Genomic DNA, 16402 nt, shown 5'->3' on the forward strand with positions numbered 1-16402 from the left:
TATACAGGAATTTATTTTTCTAGCAGGGATAAGGAGGTGATTATTCAATTGTATAAGGCAATGGTTAGGCCACATCTTGAGTACTCTATACAGGTCTGGAAGCCTCATTTCAAGAAGGATGTAGAGCTGCTGGAACGGGTACAGAGAAGGGTAACAAGATTAGTGAATGGAACAAAGGGTTGCTCTTACGAAGAAAGGCTTAAGTTTTGCAAATTACAGAGTCTGGAGACTAGGCACCGGCGAGGTGATCTGATAGAGGTGTATAAGGCTTTGAATGGTTTGAGCATGCTCAATGCCAATGGGATTCTTCCTCTTGCTCAGAATAATCACCTCAGAGGGCATAAATTCAAATTGAGGAAGGACGGATGTCGGTTAGATGTGCGGAAATTTGCCTTTGGCCAGCGGGTGGTTGGTTGGTTGGTGGAACCGACTTCCATCATTTGTTGTTGAAGTTGATAGCCTAAACAAATTTAAGGCTCAACTGGACAGGTATTTCGAACGAACGGAGGGGTGAAATGGGAGTGGTATGTTTTTTTTTTGTTTTTTTTTTTTGGCTGATGCTGAATAAGCTTGTTTTCTTGCATCATATGCCTCTACTAATGCTAATGCTAATATCATGGCAACTCGTTGTAAAGGTATTCACAATATGAGATATAACTTTAAACGATGCCGCTTTGCTAATATTCTGTTCATTCAGATTTGGCTATGTATTATTGATGCTTTCGCACTATACTTATACATAGTCTAGACTTTTCCATAGCTTGAGGCTTACGCCCTAAATGCTTTATAGTCTAAATACATCATACACCATCAGGCATCTCTCATATTGTGGAGTTATACTTCATAACTGTTTTGCCATCATTGCATCACTCGGGTACCTACCCACCCACCGAAGAAGAGCCAAATAGCCCTGAAACGGTGCCGCCAGGGGGAGCCTGATGATGTCTGGAGTTTCAAAGAATAGGTAACAACAGTCTTCCCCACTGGGGAAGCATTGCCTATTCGATGAGTTTTTGAGTGGTGTGAGGTGAAGGAGTTACTGTCCCTTTCATTCTTCTACACCGTTTCTTTTCCTCCTTCACTCCTCCTATTACCTTTCCTCTACCTTTTTGCTTTTCTAAGTCTAATAGAGACAAGTGGATAGTTGAGTTATTATCCCACACATATACAAAATAGCCCTGAAACGGTGCCGCCAGGGGGAGCCTGATGATGTCCGGAGTTTCCAAGAATAGGCAACAACAGCTTCTCCACGGGGAAGCGTTGCCTATTCGAGGAGTTTGAGTTTTTGAGTGGTGTGAGTTGAAGGAGTTAATGTCCCTTTCATTCTTCTACACCGTTTCTTTTCCTCTTCCACTCCTACTATTACTTTCCCTCTACCTTTTTGCTTTTCTAAGTCTAATAGGGACAACTGGATAGTCGAGCTATTATCCCACACAAATACAAAATAGCCCTGAAACTGTGCCGTCTGGGTGGTGGTATCCATCTGAGAATAAGTAACATTAGTCTTCTCCTCAGGTGAAGCGTTACTTATTCGAAGTAGTGCAATATCATGGCAACTCGTTGTGAAGGTATTCACAATATGAGATATAACTTTAAACGATGCCGCTTTGGTAATATTCTGTTCATTCAGATTTGGCTATGTATTATTGATGCTTTCGCACTATACTTATACATAGTCTAGACTTTTCCATAGCTTGAGGCTTACGCCCTAAATGCTTTATAGTCTAAATGTGTCTACTATAGCCTCAAGACAAGGAGTTCAGCTTTATCTTGGTTTCTTTTATTCATCTGGAGAGACCGCGGAACATGCTCTCATCCCCATAGTGATCATTTCCCAATCAGGGAAAGGTACCTCTGTCGTGCGAATGATGGCTGAAATGGTATCATGATAAACTGCCACACCGATCTCCACATCTTTGAGGGATGTTCTTCATTGCTCATATAAATATATAACGGGGTAACCAACGCGGGTGTGCAGTAGTACACGCATTTTAGGTGATCGTGTTTCGAGCTACGTGACCAATCCAATAAATACAGTTAATGATGGTATTATTGTAAAAATGATTACTTGCAAATTCCTTTGACCTATGCGGTTGTGTCGGAATATATACAGGGAGCATTTTTTTTTTTTTTTTTTTTTTTTTTTTTTAAATAGGGATGAAATCGTTGAGCCTTCTATGAAGCTTTCAAAGGTGCCATAGATCCTGAATTTATTTTCATGGATGATAATCATCTTATAATATAAGCTAATACGAACTCCTTTAAAGTGAAGGTATTCTTCAGATTTAGTGGTCAATAGATTTTGGCTGGCATGCCCCAATCGGCGCCTTAAAGATCAACATGAGTTAAGAACCCATTTTCTCAGTACACCAAGATCTGCTATTGTGAGGAGCGGTACTTGTTAACATAAAGCCTTATTATCAGTCTTATCAACTGTTTGAAAGCTCACTGTGAGGATTTTTAGGCTGTTCCAGAATGATTTATGTGCTACTGAGCTCTCAATTTTGGATTAGCCATGATATCATGTTTAAATGAATCTTATAACAGCTCTGTACCAGAAAAGATTATAGAATTCCATCAAATACCTATTTTTCTTGATATCTCAGATTTTATTGTTGTAATTCAACTTTTGAACACCAGTGTATATGAGTATACAGGAAATTATAAATTGGGAAAACCTACGATGAGTAAATAAAAGATCATTTTTTTTTTTTTAGTTATCCGATCTTTCTTTTATAGATGGTTTTATTCCTTCCTTGTTGATGATTATTATATGCAATTTTCAGGGTTTTTTTTTATTCTTACAATAAAATGGTGCTGTTTGTCTTCGTTCTAATTGTGTGAACTTAGAGCACATCTGTTTCAAGTCATTCAAGTCCGGGACTGAATGCATAACAACATACTATTTCTTTTTCATTTTTTTGAAAGAGAGAGAGAGAGAGAGTACCGGAAATTCTATTAGTAAATTTAACTACAACCGTCACCAGCTAACATTTTCACAGGTTACGTCATATGTGATGTCATTCAATAAACCCTGCCCACTTCTGCCAAGAAGGGGACAATGCTGTCAGATTGTCTGATTAGCCCAGTTCTTGTTTTGAAGCTTAAGGTGATAAAACGTGGTGGCGGCGGTTAGATCAAACCACTAAAGAAACTGTTCGTAAGGCCAGGTTAATGTTAGAGATGTTATGTAGATAAGCGCAGTTGGTAATAAAAGTAAGCATTTCTTGCCTTCGTGTAGATTTTTAATTTTTTTTTTTTTTTTAGAATATCAGAAATTTGTTTAAATCCAGTCATACGATGGAAAGTAAAAATCGAGGTTCGTCTTATGCTGCCGCGTTAATAATTTTTCTAAGTGTCTACTTGAACTTGGCCGAAGGTAGCCGAATTCCTTGGTGGCACGTGAAAATGGCCCAGAAGCAAGGGTAAGGTGATAAGCCGTTTCTTTATTTGTATTAAATTCGCCATTAATCTTTTCTTTTTTTTTTTTTAAATCATACGAGAGATAACATCCAAAGATACATGAGGGATTTTCAAAAAAAAATTTAAACCGCCACTCCGTAATACCGCGTCTTATACATATAACAGTTTCTCTTTATTCCTCTTAGCTTATTTCAATTTCTTGAATTAGTTTCCCCCGCACATTTGATATTTATAGTCTAATCAGCGCATGTTGTGCGAAAGGAAAGTGGCAACAAGTAGTAAATGGATGGAGAAAAAGGGGGAGGGGAAGAAACAGAAAACGCTGATGCAAATAATTATGCCTTTTATCTATTAATTAAGCATGCACAGTACGAGTATGTAAGGATATATTACACTGACTTCGGATAATTCCCAAAAGTTAAACAAGGGACTCGTACCAGCTACCTTCCTCCAGCCTTAGGTACTCCCAAATATAATTTAACATTTAATAAAACAACATCCATTTTGCAATGTGAAGGCGGAGAGTGAACTTCAATTTTGGCTTCCATACACCTATTTATCATGGATAAGCCATGAAAATCAAATTAAAGAAATTATGCCCATTGAACTTCCTTGAAATATTAGTTTCTGCATCATAATATGAAGGACAAATTCCCCTCTCGTGTTATATTTTTATAAATTATCTTAACTAGATTATAAAATTTTCGCATAATCAAGCACTACGTTTATGAACGAGCAGAATTCAAAACACGCTTTCACAACTTTAAAGGGAACGTATAATTAACAAAAAAGCACAGTATATACTGCAGTAAAAAAATCAATAGAGTTATGTCATAATTTCATGGTAGAAGAAAATGTCCAGAGGTCTCCTACTTATTACTATGATTGTTTATAACATAGTAAAGTAAAGTGCAGCTATTATCAACCCACTGCAGGATGTACGCCTCCTCAACAATTCATGCTGAGGGAAATGGACCATAATCTGCCACGCTGGTCCAGTGCGGGTTGGCAGATCAACCGTATTCAGCAGTCAGGGGCTTGAACCCCGGTCTACTCAAACAGCGTGTGCTACTGCACTCCCGCCCACTCGGCTACGGAGGCCTTTATAACATAGTACCCTTCCTTTAATATAAATAAATACCTGTCAAAATTGGTGAAATTGTGACTGTCTGTCTGTACATAACCTATAACTGTCTGAGAATTACTTAACAAAATTAAAAAAAAATTTTTTTTTCAAAATTAACTGATTAATTTTTTTAAAGAACACTAAACGTTATGAGGATGCCATTTTTGCAGGAGGGAAGCAATGGATGCTGCATATTTATTTCACCTAAAGCACTGATTCTCAAACTTTTTTGCTGTGACAGAATCTTTTCTTTTAATAAGGATTCCGAGGAACCTCCTTATGATCTCACAGCTAGCATAGCAGGCTAACAACGATCGGTTTCCCTCCACACCATGTGGAAAAGTCCTGGGTTCGATTCTTGTTGAGATGGGAAGAAGTTTGATATTCTTATAGCGATAGGATTTTCATATTTTTAAATCACAAAGTCGGGACAGAGAAGAACTCTGAGACACCTGAAACAGATGTTAATAAAGCGACGACCAAGGAAGTAACGTCGCATATCATATGTTAAACAACCAGTACGCACGTCATATATGAGTGTGGTGTGATGCCAGCGTGTGAATGCAAATTGGGACAAACATTTTAATCTATCCCAGCCAATAACCGAGGGGGAAAAATCTATATAACTTTGCTATATTTCATGAAAATTGTTCATTTTCGATATACTGTATATTGTAAATATACGAATCCCTCTTCAACTGCTGGTTTGCCAACCGTGGATTTAGGATAACGCGGGTTTATATTTGTATACCAACATTTTATAATCCCTGCTTTTTTTCGTATACGAGATTCACTGCAATCTTTTTAAAGGAGAGGACTAAAGCAGTGTTCTGGGGAATCATTAAGCTTTGATCATATAGCAGCAAAAGGAAACCGTATCTCCTTTAGCTCCTATTTGGGATTGCCCATGTGGGTGGACTAGTGGACGATAAGGTTAGGTTGTGGGGTTTTTTTTGAAGAACCAGGTGTATCGGGAAGGATATCGAACACTGGCAGATCTGAAGGGCAGCATTAGACGTCATGTGCTGGCTATTCCAGTTGACATGTTACGTTCTGCTGTAGAAAATGCTGTTCTTCGAATGGAAACCATTGTTGACCAAAATGGAGGACACGAACAATTGTAGCGCTGTTCAAGTGATTTGTATTGCCACAGCCCATATAGTGACAAATTTTGTAACTAATTTTTTTTCCAATAAATGGCGAGCGCATTCTTTATTGTACCTGTTGTCCAAATTTCGCTTCAGTACGAGCCCTCTACATAGGGATACTTTAATTTTAACAACCCTGTATATATCTAGATATAAACATAACTGAAGGGCCTAAATGATTCTCAATATTCATTCTCAAAATTTGCATCCCCTTTTTCACCAATATTCTCCTCCAAACCATCAACAGACTTCTGTATTCGGCCTACATACCCGCCATATGGAAAAAGTATATCACCAGAACTGTTCAGGAAAAACAACCGGCCAAAATCATAAAGATTACAGACAATTTAATTACTCTATCAGGATTCATGGAGATTTTGTCTTGGTACAGTGTCCGGGATCCCCACCCACCACGGAGCCCAAATAGGGTGCCCCACTACCCGGCAAGCAATAAATAGTTAGTTAGTTAGTTATTTGGTTTTTAGGAGCATTAGCAACTAGGGCCATATTGCTCCGGGATATGCGGTGGTCATTCCCCGACATTTCCGCATCCTCCGTATTTCGTGGTGACGGGCTCGAACCCCGGTCTAATCAAGAAGCGTGTGCTACGCGCTGATGCTCCTTCCCACCTGACTACGGAGGCGCCAAGCAATAAATGCATTTGGGAGTGGGGACGCCATGGCCATCTAGACATCATACCCGCATCGCCGCCTGCCTGAATTCTATCCATTGGACCATGAGGGTAGGGGCATGACACGGTTGACCATTGCAGGTGAACCCACTAGACGGTTTAGCTTGGCAGCGCCATTCAGGACCACCTGTTTTGTTGAAGCAGAGGCCAAAGTGGTGTGTTGAAGCTGGGCCCCTTTCCGGATTTCCACGGATCGCAGTGCACGGCAAACACGCCGGATTCCTATTGTGTTAGCCCTAGAACCTAGGCTGTGGGCGTTGGATCCCAATGATGCTAGTCTGGAGGACAAGCAGCGTCACTGGGAGGTCCCCTCACCACGTACAGGTGCCCACGTTGAGGAGCGGACACAAGGTGACAAACATTTAATTCTTCACGGCACTATCAAGCGTAAGTATCCTGGGGTCGCCTTCTCTATTGTCCCCATACTTCTGTCTTTTTCCCCAGCCTTCAGTCTACCCCCTGCTACTCTGCCAAATACGCCAGCGTATAACCCCACACAAACTGCAGAAACTTAACTTCGTCCAAACTAAACCGCATAAACCTCAACTGGCTTTTCTAATTCCAGCGCTCACCCTTACCGAATTTTTTTTTTTTTTTTTTTTATAGGCCCTAGTCACTGAAATCTCAGGAAACTAGGTAGCAGGGCCTGCCAGAGTAAAATTTCATTTTGTGTACCTGGTCTGCCTCCCCGAGGCCAAGTGTGGGCAACGTTGGACCCCAGTAGGGGTCCAGCGGCTAAACGGCCAGATGAACAACGATACACAACACTACACATAAACAAAATCCACACACTTTTAAATCTCTGGCCTTCCTAGTGAACTGGTACACCTACAATGAAAGCAATGCGGAGATGGGGGAAACCCCTGGTGCCGTTAGACATCAATACACTTTACACTTAACAAGGGCGCCTCCGTAGCCAGGTGGGAAGGAGCAGCAGTGCGTAACACACGCTTCTTGATTAGACCGGGGTTCGAGCCAGTCACCACCAAATACGGAGGATGCGGAAAGGTCAGGGAATGACCACCGCATATCCCGGAGCAATATGGCCTTAGTTGCTAATGCTCCTAAAAACCAAATAACAACACTTAACAAGCGTAAGTTATTTTCAGTTTTTTGTACACATTTAGCGGTAATATTCTAAAAATAGCAACAAATAAGGGTCATGACATACTACGTATATTTATTCATGTGGACTACGTTCCTTAGTCTACGTTCACACTTTGCGACTCATGTGGCGGAACAGTTGTGGTACAAGGTCAACATCATAGCTTTTACGATTTACCGAATCATAAAAAATCGCCCACCACCTCAATTAATTCACACGCTCTGGCGCCTATGGTTCCCAGCCAAATTACTGCTTCAAAAAAGAAACAAAATTTTTATCACAGGTTCGGCTAGCAAACTTATTAAACAGAGTACGTAATTACAAAAATAGCTAGCGATTGTCTGGACTCTTTCAGCACTCAGTAATGAAAATTACAAATGTTTGGTTAGTTCGATAACCGAATCGAAATGTTCAAGTATGTGCCTAAATTTCCTAACATTTCTCCATCACTTGAAAATACCGCTCAACGCCCACAACTCCCCAGACACCAAACGGAAGCCGACGGTTTTACTGACAGTGTTACGCCTTCGTTGAACGTGAAGAGTTTCTCTTCGAGTTCTTTTCTGATCTCCTGGCCTAAGGGTGTGTTGGCACAAAATAGTAGCGGATGAAACTGGTTAACGCCTTCTTACCCGCCTGGTCTCCGACAAAGGTGTAATTCAAGCATGACATTTTGTCCTTTTTCTTTCCCCCCCCCCCTTTGTTTTCAGCAGACGCCTTTCAACACCGCGTCGGTGTGAATGGAAGAAAGTAAGTTACCAATTTTGTTTCGAACCTCAATGTTAGGCAACTAAGTTATTTTCAATAACAAACTAGGGATGGACAACCATCCCCCCCCACACTTTTTTTTTTATATGCACGGTTGATGGGCTGTATAAGAAAATTTCGAAGTGACCAAGTGCTGGAGAGCTCATGAGTAAATTTTAAGTCTATTTTGGGGTATTCTTGAATTACTAAACAACAACAGAAGTTTCAGAACCTATTTTATAGTTAATATATCTTATATCCAAAAAGGTAAATGTTAAAAGGTAGATGAATAAGGTAAATGTTGGAAGTGATCACAGAATGGTAAGATGTACACTTGATATAGACGTAGGAAAGGAAAGGAAAAAACTGACTCGAGTAAATAATACAAAGGTCTTTGAGATAACAGAGGAGGAGAAAGAGCAGTATGTACTAGAACTTAAGAACAAGTTTGAGCTTCTGCAGACTGCTCAGGACCAAGATATCGACGAGGAATATTACAACTTTCTGAAAGTGATAAAGCCCAAGAAACCGATAGGGAAACAGAAATCCAAAAAAGAAACAATTAGTCAAGAAACACTTGTCATGATGAACCGAAGACGACAAATGAAGAGCAAAAAAAACACTGACAGAGAGAAAATTGAGTATATTGAGTTATGCCAAGCCATTAGAAAGAGAGTCAGAGAGGACATAAGAAGATTTAACACGAGAAAAGTAGAACAAGCATTAAGGGAAAATAAAGGATTTAAATCAGCAGCCATAAGCAGTAATACAGAAAGACAAATGATACTGAAACTGAAGAATAGCGATGGTGTACTTATAAACAGCCGAGAAGGCATAATTCAAATAGCAGAAGCCTACTATAGATAATTATACAAGGAGCAGGGGAATGATGCCAGCAGTGGGGAAGATGGGATTGCAAAGTAGCAACACATACGACATACCCGATATTCTTCCTGATGAGGTAGAACATGCATTGAAGAAAATGAAGAATCAGAAAGCCCCGGGGGAAGATGAAGTTACTGTAGAGTTGTTAAAATTGGGAGGAAGAGACATAACACAAAAACTGGCAAGGCTCTTCGCAAAGTGCATTAGAAAAGGTGTGACGCCTAAGCAGTGGAATAATGCAATCATAGTTTTGCTGCATAAGAAAGGAGATAAATCAGAAATTGGAAATTATAGACCAATTAGATTGTTATCCCACATCTACAAGTTGTTCACAAGGGTCATTACTAACAGATTAGAAAGAATACTTGATAGAATCAACCGAAAGAGCAAGCTGGCTTTAGGACAGGATTCTCAACTATGGATCACCTTCACGTAATATCACAGCTAATGGAGAAAGCAAATGAATATAAAACACCATTATGCCTCGCATTTGTAGATTATGAAAAGGCATTTGACTCCATACAGCATAAGGCAATGTTTCGGGCACTGGAATGACAAGGCATAGATACCCCATATATTATGATTTTGAAGAAAATATATGAGAGTGCTACCTCCTTTGTTAGACTAGACAAAGACAGTAGGAAATTTAAAATCGAGAAAGGAGTTCGACAAGGAGACACAATATCTCCGAAGCTGTTTACTGCTGCCCTTGAGGAAGCTTTCAGAAGATTAGACTGGTCGCAGAAAGGAGTCAATGTGAACGGAGAGTACCTAAACCATTTACGATTTGCAGATGACATTGTGGTCATAAGCCACGATCCCAAAGAATTAGAGGAAAATCTTAATCAATTATGCACAGTTAGTAAGGATTTTGGACTAAAGATGAATATGGCTAAAACAAAAGTAATGGTGAACAAGTATGCCACGGAAAGGGAAATAATGATTGAAGGAGCAGTAATTGAAAAGGTGGAGTCATATACTTATCTGGGACAAGTTATTAGCTGTAATAATGATAAATGGCTCGAAGTCAAGAGAAGAATAAATTTTGGATGGATAGCATTCAATAAATATAGTCACATACTGAAGAGCAATATCCCAGTTTGTCGGAAACGTAAAATAATGAATCAATGTATACTCCCTACCATGAGTTATTTATGGAAGTGAAACTTGGGCACTCACCAAAAGAATGGAAGAGAAGCCGAGAACTACACAGCGAAGAATGGAACGAATTATATTGGGAATCAGACTGTTAGATAAGAAGAGAAACACATGGATTAGGCAGCAAACTCATGTAAAGAACATTATTATCAAAACTAAAGAACTAAAATGGTCTTGGGCAGGACACATAGCTCGAAGACATGATGACAGATGGACTAAGAAAATAACAGAATGGTACCCAAGAGGAGCTAGAAGAAAACCTGGAAGACAAAGGCGGAGATGGATAGATGAAATTCATGAGTTTCATCTTGAGTTTCAATTTGAGCACTGGCCATCCATAGTAAATGGATGGCCAGTGCTCAAAACAGAAAGAACTGGAAAGTTGCTGGAGAGGCCTTCATCCTGCAGTGGATTGAAAATGGCTGATGATGATGATGATATCAAAAAAAAAAAAAAAAAAAAAACAACCTTCTTAACCAATAAAATGAAATGTAGTTATCACGGTTTAAAATAACCAGATAAGTACATAAATGACCACATAATCATCCGACGAGGAACAGTATGTGACGGATCGTTTTCGGCCTTATATAAATGAAACGTGTCCCTACATCAAGTATCTTATGTTCAAAATGTTTTTTCTCTGTTTCAAAATACTAAAGGGTAATCGAATCCTTCATTGTTAGCTACCGATTGGTCCGAAAAAATACAAAGAAATTGCGCCTGGAAACAACAATCTATATTCGGCCCCCTAAATAAAACCGGGCCAATTAGTTGGCAACAAACATATATATAAGTTCAAATTTAAAGCCTAAGATTACCACATTATATCAAAATTTTCAAATGCAAAAAGTGCAACCGTAAAATTTCGCGGACATGCAGGACCACCTAAAACGAGATGCAGTGAAGCACCCAAACGACACAGCAAAGATGCCCTAAGCGTATTGAAACTGTTACAACATACTGTATTTATAAAAAAAAAAAACTCCTAAACGCTTGCTGTTGCTGAATTTATATAGCTGTAAATATAGGGGGGTTCCCCTACATTTACAATTATGTTATAACAAAGATACCATTTGAACGGATCCCCTCTATTTACATTTTTTAACAAATTACTGCATAAAGGGAAATAGAAGAAAGTGAAAATGAAAATAGAAAAACATAAAAAATGTTTATGGACAGGGGCTGCCCCCTTGACAGACAGAAAGCACCCTACGACTACAATGAAAGAAGTGATATGTATGAGCATATAGAAATGATAATAAAAGAGCAAAAAAACATATACAGAGTGTTTAAAAAATGATGGTCAATAATTTAAAGGTGAAAAGTACAAACTAAAATAAGCAAAAAAGTCCCAGTGAACATCGTACCGCAAATGAATCGTTTTCGATATAATGCACATTTTCTGTTAAGATCCGCCACTGTCTATGGGAGCACTAGTTTAGCAAAAAGCTGTGAATTCTTTGGTGGTTTTATTAAACATAAGATAATACATTTGCAACTTCATTTTTTGGTTTCAACAGCACAGAATTTTACAGATGTTACAGGATGTTACAAAAGGTGTTCAAAACTCTGTCCTTGCATCCGTACGCAGCTTTGTAGTCTTCTCTGCATTGGGTTGCGAATCCTCTCAGGCATTCCTGGGTCATTTCTCGTTGGCTGAAAGGCTAGGCTCCTTCAACCCGACGCTGCAATTCCTCACATGTGTTAATGTCAGAAGTGACACCAAGCTTTTTACATGACCCCAGATACAAAAATCCACAGGATATAAGTCTGGTGATCTGGGAGGCCACATTACAGGCCCACCTCTACCAATCCACCATTGACCATACCTTCTAGTTAGATACCGAGTCACAACTGGAGCAAAATGTGCCGGTGCAGCATCATGCATAAACCACGTGTTCTGGCGTTGCTGAAATAGAACATTATCATCATCAAGGGGGATCTGGAAGAACATTCTGCAAGAACTGAAGGTACAGCTCTCCTGTTAGCCTGCTTGGCAGAAAGTGTGGTCCAGTTTTTCTCATCCGGCAAATCTCCAAAACTAATAAATACGGAGTACAGTATTTACTCTGTGATCATCGAAAGGTGTGACCAAGTTAACGACTTGGGGATTCTCTTCTCCAGCAGTGCTGGAGAAGAGAATCCCCAAGTCGTTAACTTGGTCGATGCTCATGTCCTTAAAATCACCAGAAAAGCATCAAAACACTGGGATTCATCAAACGGAACACATACAAGTTCAAAAACTACAAATATGCGGTTATCCTTTATAAAACTATTGTTCTGCCAATCCTTGAATTCAGCTCACCCATCTGGAATCCTCACACAAAGACTTTAACTAACAAAATTGAAGCAGTCCAAAAAATTTTTGTCCGTTACCTTACGTACCGCAATCCTCTATTCTATCACTCAGTGTATGATGAATCGCTGTGTGATTACTTTCATCTGAGGCCTCTGTGCACCAGAAGAGTTACTGTTGACATCACCCTTCTAGCCAAAGTAATCACTGGAACTTATGAAGCATCTGATATCCTTAGCAAAATCAATTTCAATGCTCCTTGTAGACAAGTCAGGAACCTTACACCGTTTCGCCTTGACTCTGCCAGCACGGACTTTATGAAGTTCAGTCCACTGTACAGAATCAGCAAATCAGCAAATGACTCTCTCGTTGACTTCTTTGACAACTTCCAATCACTGATGAACTCCATCCACAAGTTTGCCTCTTCTCTTAAACTGCAAAGTGACTAACTCTGATCTAATTATTATAGTTTATTAGTATTATGTGTTTTATTATTTTTCTACTCTCTAACTGATTAATTATTACTTGTTTTACCGGTAACTTAACTTAATGCAATCCTCTTTTGTACATATGATTTTAATGTTTGAATCTATATCAATGTTTATCTTGCTGTTGGATTTCATATTATTGTTATTATGTTTATTGTTCGGATCTCAGATACACTGTTAATAGTTACCTGTTGTGTATCTTGTTATTAATAAAAATTAAAAAAAAAAATTAGACGGTCTCCTAGTAGTCCTACCGAGACATTCAATGAGAAACATTGTTGACGTCGTGACTCGCGAACTGCATTAGGATTTTGACGGACCAAACGTGTGACAGTTATGAAAATTAAAAATACCATCACGAGTAAACCCAACTTCGTCAGTGAACAAAATGTTGTTTAAAAATTGAGGGTTCACGACACACTGTTGTTGCATCCACTGGCAGAAGTTCACTCTGGGAGGGTAGTCTGTATTGCTGAGACCTTGTACACGCTGTATCGATATGGTAGGGGTACAGTAATTGGCGATGTAAAATTCCCCACACACTGCTATGACTCAGTACACGCTCTTGCAGAGCAACCCTCCTTGTCGAAATTCCTGGATTTTGTTCTATTCTTTCTAACATATCCACACCGAGTGGAAAAGGTCCGGGTTCGAATCCCGTCTATGACGCGAGGAACTCTAATGGGCTTCACTCCGTGGCTTTTTTTCACTCCGTGGCTGAATTAGTCGGTCTCAGGCGTAGACAGCAAGGTTTTTTTTAGCCCCACAAGGTTTTTCGTCCAGCAAAACAGGCAAATCGACCATAGAACACACGCAATTTACAGACATAACACATAAACGGGTATATGCAATCATTTACGGGAGACCCTAATATAATAATAATACATTGAGTACACTCATAAACACGACCAGGTAGCCAGGATAATACACCAGAAGCTAGCGAGGAAATACCAGTTGACCAAAGAAAGTGTACCATACTACAAGTACGAACTCTAGGCAGTACTAGAGACCGGAACCCACAAGCTGTACTGGGACTGCGCCATAATAACGGATAAGACTATCCCGCACAACAGACCGGACATAACCCTTGTGGGCAAGATGGAAAAGGCTACCTACCTGATTGACATAGGGGTGCCCAACGCTAGCAATGTCCAGAAAGCACATGAAGAAAAAATTGGGAAGTACACGAACCTGAGACGTGAGGTGAAGGAGATGTGGCATATGCAAGAAGTAACGACCATCCCGATCATCGTGTCAACCACCGGTATGGTGCCAAAGAGTCTCTGGCACCATAGCAGCCTATGAGCAATAGGTCTCCCAGAGAACAGCTACAAGGAACTCCAGAAAGTCGCGATCCTGAACACCTGTAGGATAGTAGTAGTAGTAGTAGTGGCATGTGATGCAAGAAAGCAAATGTATGAGCTTATGCAGCATCAGCCAAAAAAAAAAAATCACACCATTCCCTCCAAATGCCTGTCCAGTTCCTCCTTAAATTTATTCAACCTATCAACTTCCACAACGACAGATGGAAGTTTGTTCCAGCAATTAACCACCCGCTGGCTAAAGGCAAATTTCCGCACATCTATTCTACATCTGTCTTTTCTTAATTTGAATTTATGCCCCCTTAGGTTCGTAATCTGAACAAGTGGAAGGATCCCATCCGAATTCAGCGTGCTCAACCCATTCAAGGCTTTATATACCTCAATCAGATCACCGCGCAGGTGCCTAGTCTCCAGCCACTGCAATTTGCAGAACTTAAGCCTCTCTTGGTAAGAGGATCCCTTCATTCCCCCTCACCAATCTTGTTGCCCTTCTCTGTACACGCTCAAGTAAATCTACATTCTTCCTAAAATGAGGCCTCCAGACCTGTACGCAGTCAGAGATTTCCTCGACTAACAGTAACACCAAACATTATAACCACCCTGTGTACTTGGTAGCAGACCCGTCACGGAGTGGAATCCCCCAATCAGGGAGAAATAATATAAGAGAAACAACAAAATAATAATATTCTTTCTAACACTCTTTCCTCAACATCAGGTGTTATGCTTCTGGACCTACCCGATCGTACTCCATGTGCGAAGCGCCCATGTTCTCTAAGGCGTTGATGTGCCCTGATGAATGTGCGCCTGTTGGGCTGCCTTCGGTGGGGAAATGCTTCTTGGTACAAACGTGCAGCCTCGAGTGCACTGCCGCTGGCCTTAGCATACATGAAGTGCATATCCGCATACGCTTCGTTGCTGTAACATCTTTCCATGTTGACTATCCTTTGACAAGTACTAGTATGCCTGCTACGTCTCAGAGCACTGAGAGAGGGGAAAGGGAGAGAATGGGCATAACCTAACCTAAACAAACAAGTCAGTGGTGGATCCCAACTAGAAATGTGCAATATCTCGAAAACGATTCACTTAAGGACCCATGTTTACTAGGCTTTTTTTTTGCATATTGTAGTCTGTACAGTTAAAAAATGAAAAATGGTACAATTAAAAAATGAAACGGAGAATTTATTTATTAAAAATATAAAATAACAAAATTGTGATGAGAATATAAAAAAACCTACATTGGCTCCTTAAAAAAACCTATGGTGGATGATTATTTGATTTGATTATATTTGATTATTTTCAATGAAAAACTGAAAATAATCAAATTACACAAAATAAATGTAATTAAATATCTATTCATCTTCAAGGAGCAAATCATCCTTGAGCACTATCATCCTGTAAGCTGAAACTGTCCCTGCAGATGTCTGGCATACGGATATGGGATATGATATTTATAACTACACGCAGTCTTTATCCACGTGGAAGTGAAAGTACATTCAACTGGGTATGTCCATCCAAAGAGAGAACTGCCCAAATAAGAAAACTACCGTCCTTCTACCTTATCGCAGTTGATTCTTTAAATGATCATATCGAATACCATTTTCTAGCTCTAAGATTAATATAAGTTTTGAATCACCCTGGAGAGCAATTCTGGATTCATTAGTAAACAATACATAGTAGTAGTGGCATAGTATTTAGGTTCAGGCGCCACTGGTGGTTTCCCACATCTGCACCATATGTACTCTGTGATGAAATGCAGAACTACTGCACAGCCAGAAAAAAAAAAGTGTAATGTCTAGTTAATGTAGTATTGTGCTTTGTTCTGTTGTTATGTCTGGCTGCTTGGCCGCGGGGCCCCTACTGGGACTCCACGTTGCCCGCCACAACCACTGGGAGGTGAACCAGGCTGCTCATTATACTCTGGCTGCCTCTGCCAGGGTTGCCTGAGCTTCCTGACAGAAGCCATAAAAAAATAATAATAAAAAATAAAATTAATAATGAAAATAATAAAAAAAT

At 39.8% G+C, this 16402-nt stretch overlaps 1 protein-coding gene across 2 annotated transcripts in view; it reads left to right on the forward strand.

Moving 5' to 3' along the window:
• The first annotated feature begins 3100 nt into the window (after nucleotides 1-3100).
• LOC150090917 (transforming growth factor-beta-induced protein ig-h3-like) overlaps nucleotides 3101-16402 on the forward strand; it is a 99888-nt gene continuing 86586 nt past the window's right edge. Inside the window, exon 1 of one of the 2 annotated variants that reach the window (XM_090380656.1) lies at nucleotides 3101-3216. Coding sequence is in view for 1 of the 2 variants with exons in the window: in XM_090380650.1 (XP_090236776.1) it covers nucleotides 3301-3425 (125 nt within the window). In the remaining variant the exon portion in view is untranslated. Of the gene's footprint in view, nucleotides 3217-3242; nucleotides 3426-16402 lie in introns of those variants that run through there. The other variant, XM_090380650.1, reaches the window with a different exon arrangement.

This window comes from Mastigoproctus giganteus, chromosome 1 (assembly GCF_048544385.1).
Source record: "Mastigoproctus giganteus isolate SK-2022 chromosome 1, ASM4854438v1, whole genome shotgun sequence".
NCBI lineage: Eukaryota > Metazoa > Arthropoda > Arachnida > Uropygi > Thelyphonidae > Mastigoproctus > Mastigoproctus giganteus.